Source organism: Carex rostrata, chromosome 1 (genome assembly GCF_964058835.1).
Source record: "Carex rostrata chromosome 1, lpCarRost1.2, whole genome shotgun sequence".
Taxonomy (NCBI): Eukaryota; Viridiplantae; Streptophyta; class Magnoliopsida; order Poales; family Cyperaceae; genus Carex; species Carex rostrata.
The window spans coordinates 14,861,900-14,884,751 of record NC_135918.1 but is presented as its reverse complement, the minus strand read 5'-3'; the positions used below and the strand labels follow the sequence as shown (position 1 = coordinate 14,884,751).

Genomic DNA, 22,852 nt, shown 5'->3' with positions numbered 1-22,852 from the left:
AGTATAATATTTTGTCTATATAGTTTTCTTACAATTTATTTTTTACCATTTTTTTACTATTTTTGGCTGCAAAACAAGGTTCTACCAAAAAAGTCGGAGTTTCCAATCTGATTCTTTCGATTATGGCCAATTAATCCAATTCCGATTCCGATTCCAAGTTTTAGAACCATGTTTTTTTTTTCTCCACGTTGAATCCAAATCAAATTAACTGCAAAAGCAAACAAACAAAACCTATAGAGCTTTTGTCCCTCTTCCATTTCATGTGCATCCTGAGAAAGCATCATAGTTGAGTATTGTTTAGTTTTATTTTTTTTAAGCAAATTGAGTATGTTTTTATTTTTATTTTTTGGATATAGACTAGCTGAGTTTGAGAGTCGTATATTTTGTCCGTAATAGTTTGCATGTGTGCTACTAAAATAAAGATGTGCTTATACATCAAATTACGTGCTTAAGCACTAAAATTTAACACTAGAACGAATAATATTTAATTCACCAAGTACTGGAATATATATTAAAACACTCAATCAATAAGTATCAGAAAAAAAATGAATTTGAGATTTTAGGTTGGATTATAAAAGAATATTTCATTCTTGATGAAAATGAGTGAACAATGCAAGACGAAAGATTAGAGAAAAAAAACAAAATAAGCAAGGCCAAAAGAGAGGAGAAACTCTTTCCATTGTTACTTTATGCTTGGATAGTTGGATTTGATTCCAAAAATTAAATTGAGAGAGGAAGGTGTCAATTTCCATTGTTGTCTAAACGGAGAGAAGCTGCAAATGTCTGTTAGCATTAAATGGTTTATAAATGCTTTGGAGAGAAATTCAGTCCAAATGGCTTTGGAAAAGTTGCCAACCTAACTTTCATTATTCAACAGGGAACCAAAATTTTCTTGTAAGATGCCATTTTCATCTGATTTTCCTTGTATGCATTCAATATGAATTTCTGATATCATGTTCTTAGGGCAAATGAGCATGGGCAAATGGGTATATTCCAAAACAATTCAATAAGACCGGCAATGCCAAGGGATATTGTAGCACAGGCGTTCTCTGTTCTCCAAAACAGTACTGAGGCTCAGGTTCTTAGCCCTTCCATTTACTTAATTTTTCAATAGTTAATGCAAGTAATCCAGCTAGCTTGAGCTGGAAAATAGATAATTAAGCTTCTCAATGGACTTGATCAAAATCTGTTTAGAAACAATAAGTATAACCCCGGTCTCCTTTTTATTGCCCCTAATAAGTTCTTTTCATCATTGTGCAGAGTGTGGTGGCATCTGTTGTATCAGATCCGAATGTTTTGGATGCTGTAGTGAAGAATGTGAAGCTCATTGAATATTTCTGCAATCACCAATCAAGTATGCTTTTACTTATTCTGTTCATTTGATGACTTCATTTCCGTTAGTCTTTCGATAAATTCCTGAAGAATACTCAAAAAATATTTGCCAGTTTGTGTTTCGCTACTCCCAGAAATTTTGAAGTTTATATCACCCTACAAATGACCTTTTATCATTTTGGTCGCTTTACTTTTCAATTAAAAAGTGAATGCAATTGCTAGTTAGTGCTGGCTGGAATGGTCCATTAATTTGTAATGCAAGGTAACTTGCCAAAAGTTACACCTTGAGATAAAGGAAGTTCTTGAGATAAAATAGTTGCAGACTGAAATGTTAAGCTGGGAATTCCGAAAACTGTAATCATTATTACTTTCAGACCATTTCAGGGACAATTATAGTATTCTTGTTTCTAGCTAGTTGTTACTTGGGACGTGAAAAATATATTGCAGGTTTCTATGAGGATACTTTTGGGGAGTCACTCAATACTAACAAGAGCGAAGAGATTCATAGCGAGGCGGGAGAGGCTCCACATGGCAGCAATGGAATTTCTAAATTTTTGAACATTGTAAAGGTGAAAGCAATGAAGGTCGTGAACAACATATCAAACTTGATTCAAGACAATGTAAAGCCGAAAGCAATGGAGTTCGTGAACAACATAGTAAACCTGATTCAAGATTTCTTTGAGACAAAAGATGGGGCTGACAGTTCAGAAGCTGGCAGCACCTTCCAGTCATTTCAGACTCCGAAAACCTTCTATGTACTTGCCATCGCTGTTATTATCGTTGTTTTGGTTAAGAGAGCATGAGGTGTCAAGCATAGCTTCAAGGTTATCTTGATTTTAGAAAAAATAACCTACTTGTGTCTTAAATATTATAAATCTGTCGAATAGTTTGCTTCCTTGGTTTTAGTGAAGTGACCCATTTGCTCTCGGACACTATCCAATTAATTAGATGACTGACACTTTTATAAAACATGCTACATATTTTTTTTATTTTTTAATGAATGTTAAAATTGGTATTTTATAAATTTTTTTTTTTTATATTAAAGACATTGAAATGGGTAAATTTGTGAGTGTTTCAAGTTTAGAAGGATAAATATGATATGATGAACATTAGAGGGGGAATACGTAATTTCAATGTTTTTGAGGGGGCAATACGTAATTTCAATGTTGCTTTTTCATAACAAAGCTAGCCATTTAATTTCTATGCTTTCATCATTGACTCTCTATTTATAATTAGCAGTGTCAGGTTGTAATCAATGTGCTGGAAGAAGCATCTAAAGAACAATAGAGAAACGGGAGACAGCCATTTCTTTTACAAAAGAAATACATCTCCATTAGACCCCGGACCATGGTCATATTTTTACAAACACATCCCTAAACTCATAACAGTTAACATAAAATCATGGTTCCGAAAATCGGCCGATTCCGAGTCAACTCTGAATCGGACGGGACCGGGCCGAGTTTTACCCGAGTCCCGCGCGTATGCGAGTTTTTCAGTAAAACTGAAAAGTGCTTGACTCGGCCGAGTTATCCGATTTTTGGTCCGACTCAACCGAGTTTTAGTCCGAGTTGAGCCGATTCTCTTCTACCTGGACCGATTCTCACCTACTTGATTCTTGGTGAATTTGGTTCTAAATTTCTCCGATTTTTTCTGATTTTCAAATGGTTTTCTGATGAAGAAGAAAGGGTCTTCAATCGCAAATGGGCATGGTGCATGTACACCGCTAGGATGAACCATGGGACCCCTTTAACAGATGTGAGAAGCTAAGTACACAGGCGTTGATTGGCTTATTAGGGTGGGCTCCATTTGTCGGATTAAATGGGAGAGATGAAAACAGTGTTGTGCTTCACCTTGCATGGTCGCGGTTCGCAGAGAAACATGAGTCTGTTAGATGGGCCACAGCTGTTAAAAATGTGAACCGCTCTCAGCCCTCTCTTTTTCCTTTCCTTTTCTCTGCCAGCTGCTTCGATCTAATTCAAACTTTTTTCTCCTTTTGTCCTCTCCATTTCATTTGTTAATGGTTACGTCCATTTATTCATTGTTTTCTGATTTTTTTTTTAACTATTTCCTTTTTCTTTGTTGGTTTCTTTTATTTTCTATATACTCTCTATTTTCTTTTTTTTAGGGGTGAACAAATGACCATAGCAATACTTTGTACAAATTATTTTTTTCACAATTTTTTTCCTATTTTTTAATACAATTTTTTTTTTTTTTTTTAAGAAATTTCAATGTGGATTAAACCTTTTGATAATGATGTCTATAATCTTTCTTCATTATTTCTTGTTTCACAAAAAATGAAATTTGATATATTTTGATCATCATTCCAAAAAATCATGTTACATTAGTACGTATTGCTTCAAGATTCGTGCATATCAAGTTTGTGTGAATCTTAACAAGAATCTGACAGCTCTGACCCATTGCCATTGTTCTTCACGGTGTTAAAAAGCATGCAAATTATTTTTATCAATTTTTTTCTACTTTTTGGCTACAAAACAAGTTTCTGTCAAAAAAACCCGAGTTACCGATCCGATTCTTCCGATTCCGACCGATTCATCCGATTCCAATTCCATAGTCAAAAATCCGATTCCAATTCCGATTCCGAGTTTCGGAACCATGCATAAAACTAAACAAAACAACTAATGAAGAAATAAATCAAGTACTAAGTTACCATACCTCCATCTCCTGCACCCCATCACAACCAAAAACCAGCAGTTCCACTTTCCTCTTTTACCGCACCATCCACATATAAATCAGTCCCATCAAATCCCTAGGCTAATGCGCGCGCACTCAGATTGAACTGCAAATCTCACCGGATCATTGCAATAGTCGTAGATGCTTACTGCTTAGACCAAGCCCCTAGGCAGCAACAGAACGGTCAGTTCAGTTCTTGGTTCAAAAGGAAATGCCAACTGGAGACAATCTAAAAAGTTCAAATGGAGAGGATCGTACTCAAATAGATAAGGTCATACAAGGCAAATCTGGACACCAATTTTCGAAAAATAGTTATTTAATTCAGGTGTTAATTCCCTCGAAAAATGCGCTGTTACATGCAAAAGGGCGGTTACAAGATACTGCCATTTCAAAGGATTATCTGGGAAACCCCACAGAAGAACATTCTAAGCTGCACTAAAGTTATGTTTCAATGCTTCATTAATTACGTACGCAGCTTCCAAGCAGAATATGACCGTTCTGTTGCTGCCAAAAAATTATCTTTCAAAATTTAATGAGAGAATTCAAATTCAAATTCTGGACTGGGCTTTTGTAAGGCCCAGGACGAAATGTCTTGGAGTGACATTGAGGAACATGAGATGAGGGCTGATATGGGCCGAAATGAACTACCAACTCTGGGCTTCCAACTAGAGAACAGTGAAGATGAGCTGCTTGAAGGCCCGCCTCCGGGATTTCCTGGGCCGTCAAAGTATATGAAGACAAATTTAAGATGATGTGCAAGGCTCATGTTATATATATATTTTTTACATGTTTATGAATTCATTGAGTGCTAACTATTGTCAAGTAATCCTTCTTTATTTCTACTTTTTTCAACTGAGAAAACAAGTATACTAAATGAAAGCTCAAATTAAAAATTATAATTAATTTGTACATATAGACCAAGAAGTCAAAATAAAGCTATACATAAAATAAGAATATATATAACTTGGACAAACAATATTATAATGTGTATCCTCCAGAATAATTTATTGACATAGTTAAGGTCTCCAAAAAATGTCAGCAACAATATTTTTTAAATAGATACTAGTGCGATTAGATCGTTAACTATGATTAAAATTTGGCTAGATATCTAATTTTGGTACTCTGTAGTCTTGCTTATTAAAAAATATGGGAAAAACGTCCATTTTTATCTAAACTGGGATATCCATTATTTTCAATTTATAACCAGTAGAAGATACTAATATATTGATTTTTCAAGTTTTGAGTGGAGCCATCCAAACTCTTAATATCCACAATTTAAATATTGAGAGTTCAGCTATGCAACCTCTTCTAGTCGGCCCATTTCAAGAATTTGTCACTAGCTATCACAGGTAAAAGTCTTTTAATTTCTTTTTTTTTTGTTTGCCGATAATGTGACCAGCTATGTCCATTGAAGCTCCGACCCTTTGGTCTACAGTAACTAATATCAGGTTGAGTCCATTTAGTAACTTCTTCTGTTAATAACAGAGCTGCAGAAATAACTCTGTATTAAAGATAACCATCCCCGAATCATGCCGCCAAACGGCCCTCTTATCCTTTCCTCTCTTCACTGTTTGTAATACTCGAGGGAAAAAGGAAAGGAAAAAAAGAAAAGTTGTTGCTCCATGAAAATTTATTTTGTTAGATAATTGGTATTTATATCTTATGTGGTACTTTTCAACTGTCATATATTCCTTTAATTATTGAAGTTAGCATCTTACTAATATTGTCATTTATTTTTGTTTGCAAATAACAGAAAATATTCAACGAATGGATAGTGACGATTACAAAAATAGTACTGTGATTTGTCATTATTTATAGTATATTTTTTAAATCATGCTTTCATAACCACCTTTATTTTGTTTCCATCTTTTTTCAACGCATGAGCTTCCTTAACTTTTAATTTGGGTATAAGCCTACAAACTATATATCATTTCTCTTATAGAGAGCTAATTAGGTATTACAGGTTTGTAATTATTACTTGTCGCACGAAGACATCTATTGGGTGATAAAATTGCCATCGTTGCATTTAATATAGGGTGTATGTGTATGTTGTATTTCGATTGTCCTCAGTTTTATGTTCAAAAATCAATATGGAATATATCTATTTGTCTAATGTCTCTAATTTTCATGCTTTCAAAGAGAAACCAGCACAAAGGAAGAAAGAAAAATTAAGATGAATAAACAAACAAGAAAACTCAGCATATTTCTTAGTTCAAAAAGCCAGAAAGTCGGGACCACAAAAATCTCAAATAAACTTCTCGAACTAAATAACAGAATAATTTCGTTTCATAGGTCAATTATTACGGCCGACTGCAAAATATTACCGAGTATAATAACATCATAAGTCAAGCAAATCAGGTCAATTTATTACATACCATAATAAAAGTGTAATAGCAACATAAGTCTAGAAATATCAGGTCCATTTATTACACACCAATTAAAAGAGAAATACACAAGGAAAAATAAAATGAAGAAAATAACAACAGTTAATTAATTGCAAACTCAACAGTTTTACACCCAATAAATAAATGCTTATTACAACCAATAGCGCAGCATCATTTATAACAAACTCCTCTATGTTTATCACAAACTCTCTATATATTACTCTCGTCATCATCAGAAGATCCCACGAACCTCCATCTTCTTACCTCCATCTTCTTAATCACCCTGAAGACGGGTTCTTTTGGAAGCTTCTTGAGTTGCTCCTCTATGTTTGCCACAAACTTTCTATCACGCTCGTCATCATCAGAATACCCTACCACCTCCATCTCCTTGAGTTGTACAAGAAACTCCAACCCGGACACCTCACCATCTTGAATAATCCCCCATTTGCCGATCTTTAGCAGCTCAATTCTTTTCAAGGCTGTTTTTTTAATTGACACCAATTCTATCCCATGTAATTCCTCAAGAACCATTACCTGCAGCATTGGAAATGTACCCTCGCCAAAGCATAGTTCCTTCACATCTTGCCCAAACGAGTTGCCCAACAAATAGAGAATCTTCACGTTGGGCAGCTTTTCAATTGATTTAATATCTTCCGTTAGGAAAGTGCGTTTGAAATGTATCTTCTCCAAATTCTCAAGGGAACTAATCCAATCAGGTAATTTGCCAATGTGGCCATCTAACTTGAGGCTTTGAAGACACTTGGGTGGGGAGGATATAGATTCTACGCAACACTTGAGCCCTAAATTATCTGCATCTTTAAGGACTAATGACCTTAAGTGCTTAAGCCCATCAATCACCTTTCCTAATGTTTTCCCATTCTCCTCCGTGAATCCACTCACTGCTAACTTACGTAGGTTGGTAAGATTCTGTAATTCCTTTGCTAAACTCTTGCTCCCACCAATATTTATGACGCCAAAAATATTTAGGGACCGTAATTTACCTATTCCTCGTGGAACCCCCACCCCACCTAAAAAACAGCCTTTAGCATTATCTTCCTTAATCGCTTCGAACACAACACAAGGAAGAATAGTAAGAATACAACAACTAACACACAACATTCTAACCAAATTGTCCGTTTCATCAATTGTTGATAAACATTTATCAAGGAAATCTTGAAAGGGTGTTGTGCCATCAATATAGTGAACTGATCCTGCACGTAGATAGCTTAACTTGTGTAGCTTGGTAAGTCCTGTTGGTAATCGGACTACTCGTGTGTTTCTAATATCAAGGGTCTCAAGTTCAGTAAGCTTTCCCAATGAATTCGGGAGTTTTCTAATTTTTGTCCCCCTCAGATCAAGGTACTTTAGGTGACGAAGTTTGCCTATGCTTCTCAGGTCCCCATCATTCAAATTTATAGTGCCTTCTAGATCTAGCACTCTTACCAACTTCATTCTAATAAAATATTTAAGATAATCTCCAACCTCTCCAAAGATGGATAAAGATCGCATGTGGGACAAATCCACTCTTTCCAGGACTTTGCCCCTAGTGCATGGTTCACCAGTGATGACAAGGTGTCTCACCTTATCTGTCATGGAATTGAGTTCTCCATCTTGAAGGACTGACACCATACTCTCATCTATAGCCTTTCTAAGAATCAGTTCGTACATTATGTCATGAATGTTACATCTTTTAACATCTCCATTGGCAATTGTGCTCATTTGTGAAGGTTGTATTAAGCTTCTCCCCATGAGATCATAAAAAAATCCCTTTTTCATCTCCTCTGCCTTCTTTAATATACGACCTTCCATTACATATCCATCAGCCATCCAACGCCTAATTATCCTTGATCGCCTTATTTCCTTATGATTATGGAAAACACTTAGATACAATAAACTTGGCTTGAGATGGTATGGCATACCATCATAACTAGAAGTTAGAACAGTGTCCACTGCCCCTAGGTCTCGATTATTGGCAAGCTCTAACCTAAGATAGTCATGCATTGCCATCCATTCAGCACTTGTTTTTGGTTTGGTGGCCAGATAACTGCCAATAGTTACAATGGCTAGTGGTAATCGACCGCAACTTTCTACAATTAAACCTGCTTGGATCTTCATGTCCTTGGTCATGCATTGTTCCCGCACTTCACTATTCTCTTCTGTTGTCTCATTGCTACTGGAACCATTTTTCATGTTACACTTGTTTTCGTAGGGTGGTTCTTCTTTAATTTCCCTATCCTCTTCCTCAGTAATAGTGTAGCTTATGCATTGCTTATGTGCTTTACTATTTCCTTCTGTTATCTCATTGCCACTGGGATCCTCTTCACTCACAAAAGGATAATTTGGGGTCATGTATACTGCTTTGAAAAAGAGATTCAATGCGTCATCTTCGCAAAGTTCCTTGATCTCATATATATTCGCACTTGGGTGAGATATATGTTCTGCCAGAGGACTTCTAAATCGTGTGGTTACTATGATTCGGCTCCCATTGTTGGGGGACAACACATCCTTTATCATATCCCATTCGGGCACACTAGACAGGTCATCTAGTACAATAAAATATTTCTTATCTCTTAAATATTCTTTTACTTGCTTTTCCAAACTTTCTTTTGTTGTTTTTTTGAATTCCTCTAACTTCTTCCTTTTCCCTTCCATTGTTTCCCCCTTATCATCAACCGCTTGGAAATTAGGCAGGACTTGTATGGCCAGGCTTTCGATAAATTCATCCTTGTTGAATGGATGTTGGACAGTAACCCAAGCATAATGATTGTTAAACTCATTTCTCAGTTCATGGCTGCCATAGACCTCTTTGACAAGAGTGGTCTTTCCAAGACCACCCATTCCTACAACTGATATCGCTTTCCCTTTCCAAGGCTCGTTTATAAGTTCTGTATGCTTCTTCCGAATAAGATCAACCAAATTTCTCTTCGGCTCATCGAGACCTACAAGCAAAGCTTGTACATTGGCAATCGATCTGGTTGAGGCACTCTCATCGTATGTGTGACCTGCATTGCCCTTCTTAATCAGTTTATACCGCAGGTTTCTCTGACTCACATCCTCAATTCTAGTTTTCAGCATCCGAATTGTTTTTGCGATATGATCCCGTTTCTTCACCGAGGACATGATAGGTAGGCAACTTTTTTTCATTAGGTGAACAGAAGCCTCCCGGAGACAATCCTCCACATCAAATGCCAACTCTTGCACTTGCTTGACCCATATGGTCACAACCACGCTTTTCTCTTCCTTTGTTGAAGCATCCTGCAAGAAGCCTTGCATCATCTCAAGTTCTTCTTTGATGAAAAATAATTCTTCTTGAACCCCTAGCAGTAAACCAATTTCATTTTTTATGGTTGTTATTGCTGTTTCAACTACCGAATTCAATGCTGTGTTAGCTACGCCTATAGCAGCCGCCTCCATTAATTTTCTGCTAACGGCCAAGATATCGAGTTTATCTGCAGAAGAAAAAAAGGAAAGAAAAGCACACTTGAGCCAAAATAAAAATCATTACCTAGTTTCATTTATGTAATTGAGACAAAGGAGTATTTTGCAGACGAAACAATTTTCTTGCTTTAAAATTAATAATTACCATATAAAATAAATTCAGACAATTGTGCATAGATTAATATAACCTAGTTTAAAATTAACTCCAATACATCTGAAGTACAGCCCATAATACTAATATCTTTGAGAATCAATAAATTACTTCAATAAGATTAATGTTTTTTTTCATTAGAAATTTGGGTCCATACTTGAAGCCCCTGTTTCAAATTATGAGAAATCATAATTCCATCCTACCCCACCCCACCCCATCCCCGCCAAAAAAGAAAACAAAGAAACTCTTAACCTTGTCTATGTTAAAGAAAATGCATATAATTTCTTTTGCATTGTTTCGCTAACAAGATAATGATTTTTGAAGCGTATATGAGGGAATTAGTCCAAACAATATCAATTTCTACTATACTTGTCAGAGATTACCGTGCGATTGTAAATAGTGTAGCACCAATGAACCGTACCAAAAACGAGTAAGCAAATTTCTTTTACAATTTTTTATTATTAAATATTAAAAAAATTGTGACGAATATCTCATATCGAAAATTTTATAATTTTACAATGCAAAATACTATTTTGTACATTTTGATATAGAAGAATTAAGAAAAACACCTACCTACAAGAATAAAAATAGAAATTAATTTGTGTGATGAAATTAACAGTACATTTAAGTAGAGAAATTGGTGATTCATTAATAACAATAAGGACGCTTATCAAAAATTCAAAGAGAGAAGTGATTTCAATAGAAACGAACTAGAATTAAATTCTTTAATTTAATTGGGAAAAAATACAGCGAGAAGAATTCATTAGGTTACACCAAAAATAATTAGCTAATTCACCTAATTTATCATCGTTGCCATCAATTACAGTTTACAACTTCAGTGAAAATAAAAGAAGAAAAGGAAACCGAATAGAGAAATGTACGTAAAGGAATCGATATAGGAGGAATTTACTATTTTTCGTAATTTTAAAAAAATATCGGAAAAGTGGTTGATTTTTTTTATTTTTACCAAAAAAAAGAATATAAGTACGTATCAAACTATAGAGAGAATAAGATTGCTTAATTAAATGAATGGATGCAAAGAGAATGAGCCATCTACATTTAAAAAGTGCACAGGACCCAATTACTAACCAATTACAATCATGCCCTTTTTCAATTAGATGGATTAGATCCAACATTAAAAGGATATAATAGTATAATGACTCGAGTGGTCCAATAGATCATAGGTCTATCTAATATGGCTCAGGGGAAATAAATTATAATGATTTGAGAAAAAATGAAAAATAGTGGGTGAAAAGAATATTTTCTTTTTTGACTTAAAGACAAAAGTAGTTGAGAGTTCAAAATATCTAGAAATAATTTCAGACAGATGTTTATATGCTTGAGAGTAACATTTTAAAAGATTATAAACATAACTTTAAATGTTTGGATATTAGCGCTGGAAGTGAAAGTTAGACAACATTGAAAAGTTTTTCTGTTAATTACTTGGGGGACACATTCGAGTATGATGGCTCGGGGGACCAGAACATTTCTCATAAATAAAACATAATCAATAAATAATAACATAATTATTTTTGTAATAAAGTATTCAAAAATAACATTCTTAGACCTGAAACATATTTTAACTAACAGTAAGTATAACATTTCTTAGACAACATTTAATATAATAATAAAGAAACAAAAATTTCAAAGAAAAATAAAAAGTAAACTAATGCAACTGTGAATAAGCATAGTTCATTTTTAAAATTATTTTGATCCAAAATATAATGCAAAGCTCGTAAAATGTTTATGGAAAAATACATATGTTGTTTTGTAAGCCAAAAATCAAATTACGATATTCTAAAAAATAATTATGATATTCTAATTATCTTATTAGAGTGTTAAAAAAAGTCTTTCTGACAGTAATAAAATCTTGGGACCTGATAACAGTTCTCCAACTGAATCCTCCAACTCTAACGGGTCAAACACTTTGATAGTAATTTGAACCACTTTCTAGAAAGTCGGCACCCTCTCTGTATTCAAGAACATCAACGCAAACCGCTCGCAGGCTGGAACCAAGTCTTAATACTTCTTTTCACAAATCTTAACGGTTGTGTTTCGTAAGTCTTCATATTACCTAACACAATTCTTAATATCCATTAAATTTAAAGTTGGCTTTCACCAAGTTTAAAACCTATATTGATAAGCCTAAATAGTTGTTCTTTGTAGTCTTAATATTGTTTTACACAAGTCTTAATAATTCTTCTATTCACAAGTTTTTCATCAACTTATTGTAAATCCATTGTAGTACAAGTCGTCCTTTCCTTTTCAGAATGGCTCTCATAGCAATGTAATACCAGAATATGGACTTGCTATTTTACAGAAAGATAGGAGATCGGAAGACTGGGCGGAGGAGGTGGACGAGGTGGAGGTCGGAGCTGTTGGAAATATAATTCGGATTGTGGTATTGAATATAGAAGAGAGGAGTTTATAATATAATTTTTATTAGAGGAGGGTTCAAATGCCTCCATTTTTTGTGCCTCCATCATGCCTCTAAATTTAAAAACTTTAATAATTTAATATTTAAAACTTCAAAGTTAAAATAAAACCGTTGGATATGATCTACATCATTTTATTTATGCATGTACAAAAAATTATAACATTTCAATTTTATTTTGATTGTCATCAAGAGCTTGTAAAAAACGCACTAATGTAGATGATTTCTAGACGTTGATTTTTGAACTTATTGATTCACATAAAAACAAAATTGAAATGTGATAATATTTTATGAGCACATAGAGAAAATAATATAGATCACACCTAATGGTTTTATTTTGACTTCTAAGTTTTAAATTTGAGTTATTAAAATTTTAAAAAAAATGGAAGCATGATGGAGGCACAAAAAATGAAGACATTTGAACCCTCCTCTTTTTATTATTCAAGAGGAGTACAAGCTTTGATATATATATTATTCACTCAATCACGCCTCACACTATCTGCTCTCTGATTCACTTATTCACATGCGCTACATCCTATTTATAACACCATATGTCGGTAGTGAATATTCTAGATAATACATGCATATACAAGATACACAAAAATATAGATACAATAAGAAGCATCTAGGACATTTTATTTGTACCGACTTGATTCTCTTGAATATTCTAGAAGAAATTAATGAGCTTTGGGCCTCTGGATTGGTGCTGTTATTTCAACAGGAGCAACAATAAGGTGAGAGCAAGAGTGGCGACAGGGTGGAGGAGGGAGGAGAGAGTAGGTGGGGCACGAGCCGAGAGCAGTGTGGGAACTGCGAGAGGGCGAGAGAGAGATCAAGAATAAGAGTGGAGTGAGAGCAGCAATGGGGTGGAGAAGGCAGGTGGTGGAGATGGATTAAACGATAGTTTTCATTCACAAAATTTTCTGTAAATGAAAAGCCGTTATAGTTGGAGGATGAGCGGGAACTAGAATAGGATCGGTTCAGAATTGGATCGGGGCCGGCCGATACTAATCCGGATCGGTATTGGTCGATTTTTCCTACTATGCATATAGCCGTACATCCTACATCTTCACTGCGCATATCACAATATATTGTAATGCAAAATCACTGTGTTATATTGTAATACTGTTTATAGTTTTCCTTGACATGTCAAATTAGATATGTGATGTGACATTTATATATCCATCATAGCTTAATAATATTGAAATAAAATGATGGCGCACAGGATAAAAACCATGTGTGTTTCGTTCAAGTATGATCTGAAACAATTGAACCAGTGTTGTAAAAAACGTCCGTTTAGGTTGACTAATAAGTTGATTATTCAATGGTGGTAATCAAACTATAATTGATTTATCCAACTAATTAATCGATTATTCCTGATTATGTCCCATTATACTCGATTATTTCTAATTAATCGCTTGACGATACCTTGTCCGTCTGACGACTGCATACCATTATATACAACACTGAATTGAATAAGTTAAAAAATGGCATTTTTAATAGCATAAGAGCATATATAATATATTTATAGGGATTAGTGGCTAGACACACACAAGCACGCTACTAGAAGAAAGCAAGAGATGTGAGATGTACCTTGTGTTGGAAGAGTTGAGACGATTCTTCAACGGAGAGGGTGAAATGCAGCAGATATGAGAGGTAGAAATGCTGTACAGATTAGATCTAAGAGGGAGAAATGCAATAGCATAGATCTGAGAGGACATAGGTCTGGAGACTAGAGGCACCAATAATTGATTGGTAGTGGACTAGTGGAGTAGTGGGACAGGATTTTCTCCAGATTCAAATAAATTATATATATATATATATATTCAGCTTTATATCACGTGGGCTGTTCTTTTCCGCCGGGGTCTACACATGCAGACACGGGTTGAGATTGTATTTCCATTTTCTATTCGATTTATAGTTATTTGATTATAATAATTTTAGTTAATAATAATTTATCATAGTTTATAATCTGCCGAACTTGTAATATTTTTTATCAGTGTTATGACTTAATATTTCCGTTTTTAAAACTCAAATAATTAATTTGAATAGTTCAAATAAGTAATAATTGTAATGCATGCATCAATAAAATTCATGACTGACCTTGCTAGCTTACTACATTCAAAGTGACGGCACTAGTTTTCCGGGTGGGCGATTGATAACTAACTACTCTGTCCTTATCTTCTACAATATCCAGAAAATTTCTACTGGGATAGAGGATCGAAGAGGTTGGTCAATTCCTTTCATTCCCAAATTGATAGGAAATACTTAGCTTAAACTGTGCTGTCTAGTTGAAAAGTACCCCTAGGGTGGGAAAAGAAGCTTATCTTATCCGATAAAGACACTGGACGACTTGTTTGACTGGATCCTGTTCACAAATAATTCTCATTCTTTCTTATCTGCAACGGCTCCTCAATTAACGCTAAATAGCAAGATTTTTCTGACCAGATAATTACAAGCAAACTTACTGAATCTATTTTTTGCATGGAAATTAGAATAAAATTAAGTACAGTTATTTCAAAAATAATATAATTTAATTCAGAACATCTTCATTTGAGAAACTAATTAAAAATTATTACGTTGATTAGAAATTAATATTGAAAGTGCCCTTTATAATTAGCAATTTACAATTTGGAATGAAAATCCTTAGGGCTTGTTCGGCCGACAAATGGGAATGGGCACGGGCACGGGAATTGAACTGAAAAACACTGTTCCCGTGGGAAAAAAAAATTCAATTGAACTGAATTTTTTTTTTCCCACGTGAACAGTGATTCGGCCGAACACGCCCTAAGTTTGAGAACGTGGGATTATAAAATATTTTCTTTAATAAAACAAAAAAAATATAATATCCTTATAAATCTCATACAAAAATTTAGTTCCATATATAATTAGCAATTTACAATTAGCGAATGAAAATTCGTATGTTTGACAACGTGGGAATTATAAAATGTTTTCTTTAAAAAAACATTGCAAATTATAATATCCATATAAATTTAAAAAATTGTAAAAATATTCACGTTGAATTAGAAATAATAATAAAAAGTCCAATTTAGGCGATCATAACTAATCCAAAGAAATTGCGAATTAATTGGTAATTTTAAGAAGACCTTTCTAAAAGGTCCGACTAATTGAGGCATAAATTTGGGTCTCAAATAGAAAGACTTGAGTACCTAGTACAAAAAACCCCTTCACCGACCCTTAATCACCGACTGTTTTAAGCAAAGCATCAGTGTTGCTCATACTACACTGACTCTTTTATTAAATAACAGTCAGCGTTGTTCTTCAACACTGACGCTTTATAAACAGTCAGTGTTGCACACCAACACTGACTGTTTTTCAAGTGCCAGTGTTGAGTACCAATACTGACGCTTTAAAAACAGTCAGTGTTGGTACTCAACACTGACGGTTTATGAAAACAGTCAGTGTTAGTACTCAACAGTGACGGTTTATAAAAACAGTCAGTGTTGAGTACTAACACTGACTGTTTTGTTTTTAATTTTCGGAACCGTCGGTGATTTTTGCCAACACTGACTCTTGTGGAGCCATCGATGATTTTTGATGAGCCGCACTGTAAATTTCATTTCGCGGGTTTGTAACTCAAAATTTCGATCAGCCGCGAAGCACATGTACAACCTATTGATTTTCATTCTAAAAACGCCGAAGCATATATACAACTCTAAATTTCCAGCTTCTTTGCTCTCCGCCTCAGCTTCTCAAGAAACGGTAAGGAACTCCGCCTAAGCTTCAGCTTCCCTTGCTCTCCGCCTTGCTCTTTGCCTTGCTCTCCGCCTTGCTGTCTCTCCCCCGCCTCAGCCTCCCTCGCCCCAAGCTCAAACCCTACCCCGCCTCAACCTCCCTCGCCCCGAGCTCAAACCCTACCCCGCCTCAACCTCCCTCGCCCCGAGCACAAGCCCTACCCTGCCACAGCCTCCCTCTCCCCGAGCACATACTAGGCCCTATCCCGCCTCACCTCTGGATACATGAGTACTAAGCATGCAGTTGTGCTCTTCAACCGATATTCAACTACACGTTAACTCTGAGCTTCTCAAGGTAATTAATTTCATTAATTGACAGGGCGTGGGGACAAGAAAGTAATTACAAACACTAATTTGGTCTGATTTCCCATTTTTCCCTTTGGATACTGGTACTGGTTTCATTGGGTCATGGGTACTGTTTTCTTCTAGCCACTGGTACGGCTACTGGGGTTTGCGATTTGCCTTCACTGTTACAGGCATACTGTCCCTTTTACTGTCCCTGTCTTTTAGAAGTCAATGGCTTAACTTGAGAGGGACTGAGAGTGCTTTTACTGTCCCTTTTACTGTCCCTTTTTCTGGATTTTAGTTCAACCCAAAAATCTGTCAAATTTTCTAGGAATCAACCTAAATTGGCCACTATAATATAGTGAGGGACTGAGAGTGCTAGTTAAGAAAATTGGCCACTGTAATCAATGTATTTTTTTGTTAAGAAAATTGGCCACTGTAATCATGATTATTCATTTTTGGATGCAGATTTCATTTTTCAGATAGGTTGTCGTAGGTTATTTCGGTATTTCATTCAGTACCAGCCATTAAATATGAAAATAAGTTTTAATTGTTCAGATATTATTCCACCATATTCACTCTAATAGATGGTCATTTTTAGAATTCTACGTTATATAATTTTGTATTCTATCTTTTTTATTGTACTTGAGGCAGAAATTGGCATGGCTCACAGAATCCATTGCTGACCTTCTAGAAGAGGGTGGTGAGCGGGATCCAAAGATCCTTGAACAGGTTTGACCTTCTGCTTTGACACATTGTGAAATAATAATAAATTTTAATTTTTTGAGGTTTACAGTTTATGTGAATTTATGGTACAATAAAATTTTGGCATTGACTTTGTGATTTCTGCTTGTTGAATTGTTAAATTAGGTACCAAGCTTCCAAGGATGACCTTGCTGTTTATGCAATTCTGAACTCGGCTCCCTCTTACTAGTATGTCAATGTTGCTAGGTGGTACAGCCACATTGATGCCCTTATCAGATTGACGTACTGGCATAATTTTTTTTTATATAAAATTTTACCAGAATTTAGAGGTACTTGTTGGTTTTTAAGTCAATTTAAGTCAATAATGAAATTAATATGCTGATTTTATATCATCAGCTCTTATAACAAATGCTTGTCAATTCATGTAGAACACCAAAGGTGAGAGTTGTTAATTGCAATTTAGCATTGACATAGATGTTTTCTTTTAATAAATTGATCCTGATTATAATTTATCACACCAAAGGTGAGATCGCTCTTGGTGTTGTTTGCATTGACATAGATGTTCTTTTAATTTTTTTTTTCTTGGTACTTAGGGGATGAGTTTCTTTGTTTTGAGTTGTAATAGCTGGTAAAATGACTATATCACTACTAATTTATAATCCTTTTTTACCAAAAAAAAAATGTGTTTCGGGTATGCAATATTATTTAGAGAGGCTATCTCGAAGGTGTTGAGAACAAAGATATCAGTGTGTTGCTTCTACATGGACAACAAATTTTGGAATTATGAGGGGTTTACATACCTGCTGTTTAAGGATTACGATAGCCTTTAAATGAATTTTAGCGGATCTTTTATATTTAGAATCAAATATATATATTCAAAATGGATGCAAGCCTATGGTCATTTGAATGAAAAAAAAAAAATCTTATGAATGTTTACAAGGTCTGTCATGATTTATATGTAATGGGATACAATTATTGATTTATGAGATTATAATTACTTGAGATTAATTATTGTGATTTAATAATATCAATTCCCACTGCATCGTGTGGGCACTTGACTAGTTTGCAATTACAAATCAATTGCACCAATGGAGATCGGGGTTGTATGATTCAAAATTAATGGAGATATCTATTGGTAATTATGACCCTTCATCACCCATCATCACCCATCAAACGATTCATATCAGCAGATGATGAAATTTATGATTTTTGTACAGCAAATAATATGAATAAATTCCAAAAAAAAATATTTCCTACTTTTATACATAACTTGTGACCAAATAATGTTCGTAATTATCAATTTTATATAATTTCATCAATATTTGTTCAAACAAATTGAGCTAATAACTGTGGACCGTTCATTTTCTTATGAATAATCAACGGGTGATCTGTAATCAAATAATTCCTAATTTATTTTAAAATGATCATGTTAGTACCAGGAACCTTAAAAACAAAAAATAATTGGAGTTCCAACAATTGTAAGCTTCAATCCAATGTGTAATGTTTATAGCCTTACGATCTCGTTATATTCCGTTGCTTGGATGGATGTGTAAATGAACATCAAATTAGATCAAACTCACCGACAATGAATTTAATGGAACACTCTTTGATTTGAACGGTTCCGATCAACCAACGGACGACGTTTGTCTTTGTTCCTTCATTATCTCATCCAACAAGAGTTGATGTTCTATAGTCTTTGATGTTTGACATAAGTCCTTGATACAACATGCATGCACAACTATATAATTTAATTTGTCAAAATTATTTAATAATGCAAAAAAAATATTCTAACATTATCTTTTGGTATAAAATTTATCAATATGTACACTTATATGTATAGCTCACAAACAATATTATATTCAGCGGTAAAAATCACCGACGGCTATAAAAAACAGTCAGTGTTAACATCCAACACTGACTGTTTTTTTTAAAACAGTCAGTATTAGCAACCAACACTGACTGTTTTGCATAGCCGTCGGTGATTTACATCCAACACTGACGGTTTTGTATACCCGTCGGTGATTTACATCCAACACTGACGGTTTTGTATACCCGTCGGTGATTTACATCCTCTCTCAAAATTTTATTTCCCCGTCAATTTGCGCCATTTCCCTTCTTTTTTGTCCAAAAATTTTCATTTCCCCCGCCCTCCTCTATCCCTCTTTTGTGATACCGCACTAGATCTGACGCGCTCCCATTCTCCTCCTCCTCTCCACCGATCATCTCCTCCTCTCCACCGACCATTCTCCTCCTCCTTCTCTTAGGCTACTCTCTCTGTCGCCGCCTCCGCCATCAGATCGCCTCTCTCCTCCGCCTCTTCACCCATCGGCGCCTCTCCTCCCATCCTAGCGCGTCCTCCACTCTTCACCGATTCTCTCCTCCGCCTCTTCACCCATTGGTGCCTCTTCACCCATCGACGCTGCTAGCTTGATGCTTCTGAGTTCTGATCAATAGTGCCACGAAGCCAAACGTGAGTGTGTTTTCTTTCTTTTTCCACTTCTAAAGCATTTTTTAAATCATAACCTAAAAAGTCAATCCATCTACCTAGGCTGAAATTAACCTTAATAGGCTTGATTCTGGTAAATTATTCACTGTGGTTTACCGTTTGTTGTGCATCCTTGAAGATACGAGCTTTGCTTTTTAGTTTATTTTGTCTCTCTTGTGTGTCTACCACTGTTATCCATTTGTTTGGGGGCAGAATGGACTTCTGGTTTGGATGCAGATTTCATTTTTTTATTTACTTTTGCATTCTGCTAAGGGTAGCTAATGTCATGATTATTCATTTTCTTTGTTTCAGGTGTTTACCTCTTGGTCATATACCATGAGTATGGTTCTCTTTACTGATTTTTTGTTCACTGTTATTCCATATTGTACTGTCATATTGAGAAATTAGTAAGCAACATTCTAATAAAGCACAAGCATAAGAGGCTTCTTCTATTAAATAAATTCATTCAAGAATACAAATAAAAAAATGTTATCTTCTTGTCGTTTTTCTTTTTGTTAGCAATGTCACCCTGTTTTAACAAACAAAATTGAACAAAATCCCGCTCTATAATCAGTGCTTAGTGCTTGATGAAACCCTTTGTCAGAATCAGTCACTTTTGCTGGTCATGATTTTCCAAAGAAAGTTGATTTGCATTCTGGTTGATAACAATTACTTATTTGAGGCTTATGTTCAACAATCGACGCTTAATTGAGGTTTACTTTCGAGTTATATACAAAGGCTTTTCTTGCTTTTAAATTCTCTTCTTTTTGTTTTTTTAGGTGGGTTGATGAGGTAATTCCTGATGCTTCATGGGTTGTCACTAAGGAGATCATTGACAAGCATAAAATTTGTTATGTTGCTCATGATGCACTCCCGTATGTTTATGTTCCATTAATAGCTATCATTTTTTTGTTAGATAATAAGACATCTCTTATTAGATAATAATTTTATATATCAAATCTTTTTAACTTGCTTCATGTTTCTCATTTTTCCCTCCTTTGATATGCTGATGTAAGTGGTGCTGGAAATGATGTCTATGAATTTGTATACTCTCTCTCTCTCTCTTTTCTTTTATTGTAATGAATAAATGACTTGTGATTTTCAAGTTTTATTAACAATAATAAAATTTGGCTTCTCTTACAGGTGAAGAAGATTGGTAAATTCATGGAAACTAAAAGGACAGATGGGGTTTCCACATCAGATCTCATAATGAGAATCTTAAAGGATTACAATCAATATATAATGCGAAATCTGGCACGTGGTTATACAAGAAAAGATTTAGGTGTCAGCTATGTCAAGGCATGTTAAATAATCAACTTTGATTCTATCTTTCTTAATGGTGAAATGAATTTTATTTAATGGGTAGATAAAATTGAGGGCTGTACGTTTCGTTTGTACCTTTAGTGCTTTAAAAAAGTTTAAGGGCCTGTAGTGCTTTAAAAAAGTTTAAGGGCATTTTTTTTAATTGTTTTAGCTGAAATTCAGTTGAACTTACATAGCATCATAACTCTAGGTGAATTAATTACTAATTAATTGCTATTTTTATTAACATATTTTAGGGGTAGAGAGAACAGCAACACAGTAAGAGATAAAGGCATACAAAAACTTAGCCTTGCGACTTCACCCGAATATGAAACCCAGGAGATGAGGTACTTTATTTGATAACTGCACATACTTTATTTAAGTGGTTTTGCCAATTTTTAGAATTTTTAGAAATGCAGAACAGCACTTAACAGTGCTTGAAAGACGGGCAGATTTGGTAATTAAGCAGTTTTTGTATTTTGAGAATGTGAAAATTAAAAATGCTTAATAAATACTTAGAAAATCCTAAAAATATAATTTTTTTGGTCTAATTGTGTGTTTTGAAGTCCTTTATTTGACTGTATCCTTGATTTTGTCATTTGGTCCCTGTAGCTGATTGTTCTATTCAGTTTTCTGATGCTGGTCATTTTGTGCATCTCTTGTACCAGTTGAGTGCCTCACTTGGTTCATTTGTTCTTTTGACTGGTACAACACCTGACATTGACTGGTACACATGTTGTAAGTCTGGTTGTTATGCTAACAAGTCCCTTTTAATTTATTTACATCATTTTAGATATGACAGAGAGCTTTTAATTGTGAAAATCACTGTTTTTGAAGATAAAATTCATAAGCAAATGCTCTGTCAGTCTGAGATTATGCAAGATAGTCCTTGTCATTTCTTTTATTCTGACTAATTAAATACTTGTATAGGTATGCACTGCAAGAAAAGAATGTGACATTGATGACATCTTGAACTATAGAGCATGTGCAGAGAAACAGTTGCAGGTTCTCTCTGTCTTCAATTTTGGTGGAGGACCATTTAGTTTTTTGAGATAACATACAGTACCATATTGTTTTATCTTAGGTGGGATTAAGAATGATGTGTAGGTTAGGTGTGCTTGGTTTTTTTTGGTGAATGAATCTATTATGTTGTGTGTCTTTTGGTGAATGAATATATTATGTTGTCTAAATTATTTGTATGATACATTGTTTAACATCAATAAATGTTAAATAGTAATATATGGCTAGCAAGAATATGGAGGCTAGCCCAAATATAAACAGAACCATGCCGAAATTTTTATATCAACACTGACGGTTATAAAGCTAATAACGACTGTTTTTAATATATATATACTGACATTTTTAACATCAACACCGACTCTTTTTCAAGCGTCAGTGTTGAACCCAACACTGACGGTTTTTTAAGCGTCGGTGCTGAATACCAACACTGACGGTTTTTTAAGCGTCGGTGTTGAACGCCAACACTGACGGTTTTTTAAGCGTCGGTGTTAAACACCAACACCGACGCTTAAAAAACCGTCAGTGTTAGTGTTCAACACCGACGCTTAAAAAACCGTCAGTGTTGGGTTCAACACCGACGCTTAAAAAACCGTCAGTGTTAAACACCAACACTGACGCTCTAAAAACAGTCAGTGTTGTGCTTAACACTGACTCTTTTTCAAGCGTCGGTAAAAGGTAACCTTCACTGGCACCGGCTTTACTGATGTCGCTATAACAGTCGGTGTAGGGGTATTTTAACAGTCGGTGAAGGGGTTTTTTGTACTAGTGAGTCCTTCAGGTAGAATTTAGTTTACTCGTAATTAATAACCAAATTAAAAATTAAAAATAATGAAACAAAATTAATTAAAAAAGTACAAATATGACATATAT

General features: G+C 34.8%; 2 protein-coding genes and 2 long non-coding RNA genes across 4 annotated transcripts; 3 read left to right on the top strand and 1 right to left on the bottom strand.

Moving 5' to 3' along the window:
• Positions 1 to 888: 888 nt before the first annotated feature.
• Positions 889 to 2,227, top strand: LOC144573241 (uncharacterized). The gene is made up of 3 exons (XM_078323307.1): positions 889 to 1,078; positions 1,261 to 1,354; positions 1,780 to 2,227. The coding sequence occupies exons 1-3, from the start codon at positions 983 to 985 to the stop codon at positions 2,133 to 2,135; spliced, it is 546 nt and encodes a 181-aa protein (XP_078179433.1). The 5' UTR covers positions 889 to 982; the 3' UTR covers positions 2,136 to 2,227.
• A 4,323-nt stretch (positions 2,228 to 6,550) lies between these two features.
• LOC144560290 (disease resistance protein Pik-2-like) lies at positions 6,551 to 9,853 on the bottom strand. Its single transcript, XM_078309456.1, has one exon. The coding sequence runs from the start codon at positions 9,819 to 9,821 to the stop codon at positions 6,618 to 6,620; it is 3,204 nt and encodes a 1,067-aa protein (XP_078165582.1). The 5' UTR covers positions 9,822 to 9,853; the 3' UTR covers positions 6,551 to 6,617.
• Positions 9,854 to 16,049: 6,196 nt separating this feature from the next.
• On the top strand, positions 16,050 to 17,648 carry LOC144560293 (uncharacterized). The gene is made up of 3 exons (XR_013513354.1): positions 16,050 to 16,480; positions 17,125 to 17,202; positions 17,341 to 17,648. It is a non-coding gene; the product is annotated as an uncharacterized LOC144560293 (long non-coding RNA).
• Positions 17,649 to 20,453: 2,805 nt separating this feature from the next.
• Positions 20,454 to 22,201, top strand: LOC144560298 (uncharacterized). Its single transcript, XR_013513355.1, has 5 exons — positions 20,454 to 20,535; positions 20,677 to 20,704; positions 20,804 to 20,959; positions 21,220 to 21,309; positions 21,893 to 22,201. It is a non-coding gene; the product is annotated as an uncharacterized LOC144560298 (long non-coding RNA).
• Positions 22,202 to 22,852: the final 651 nt, after the last annotated feature.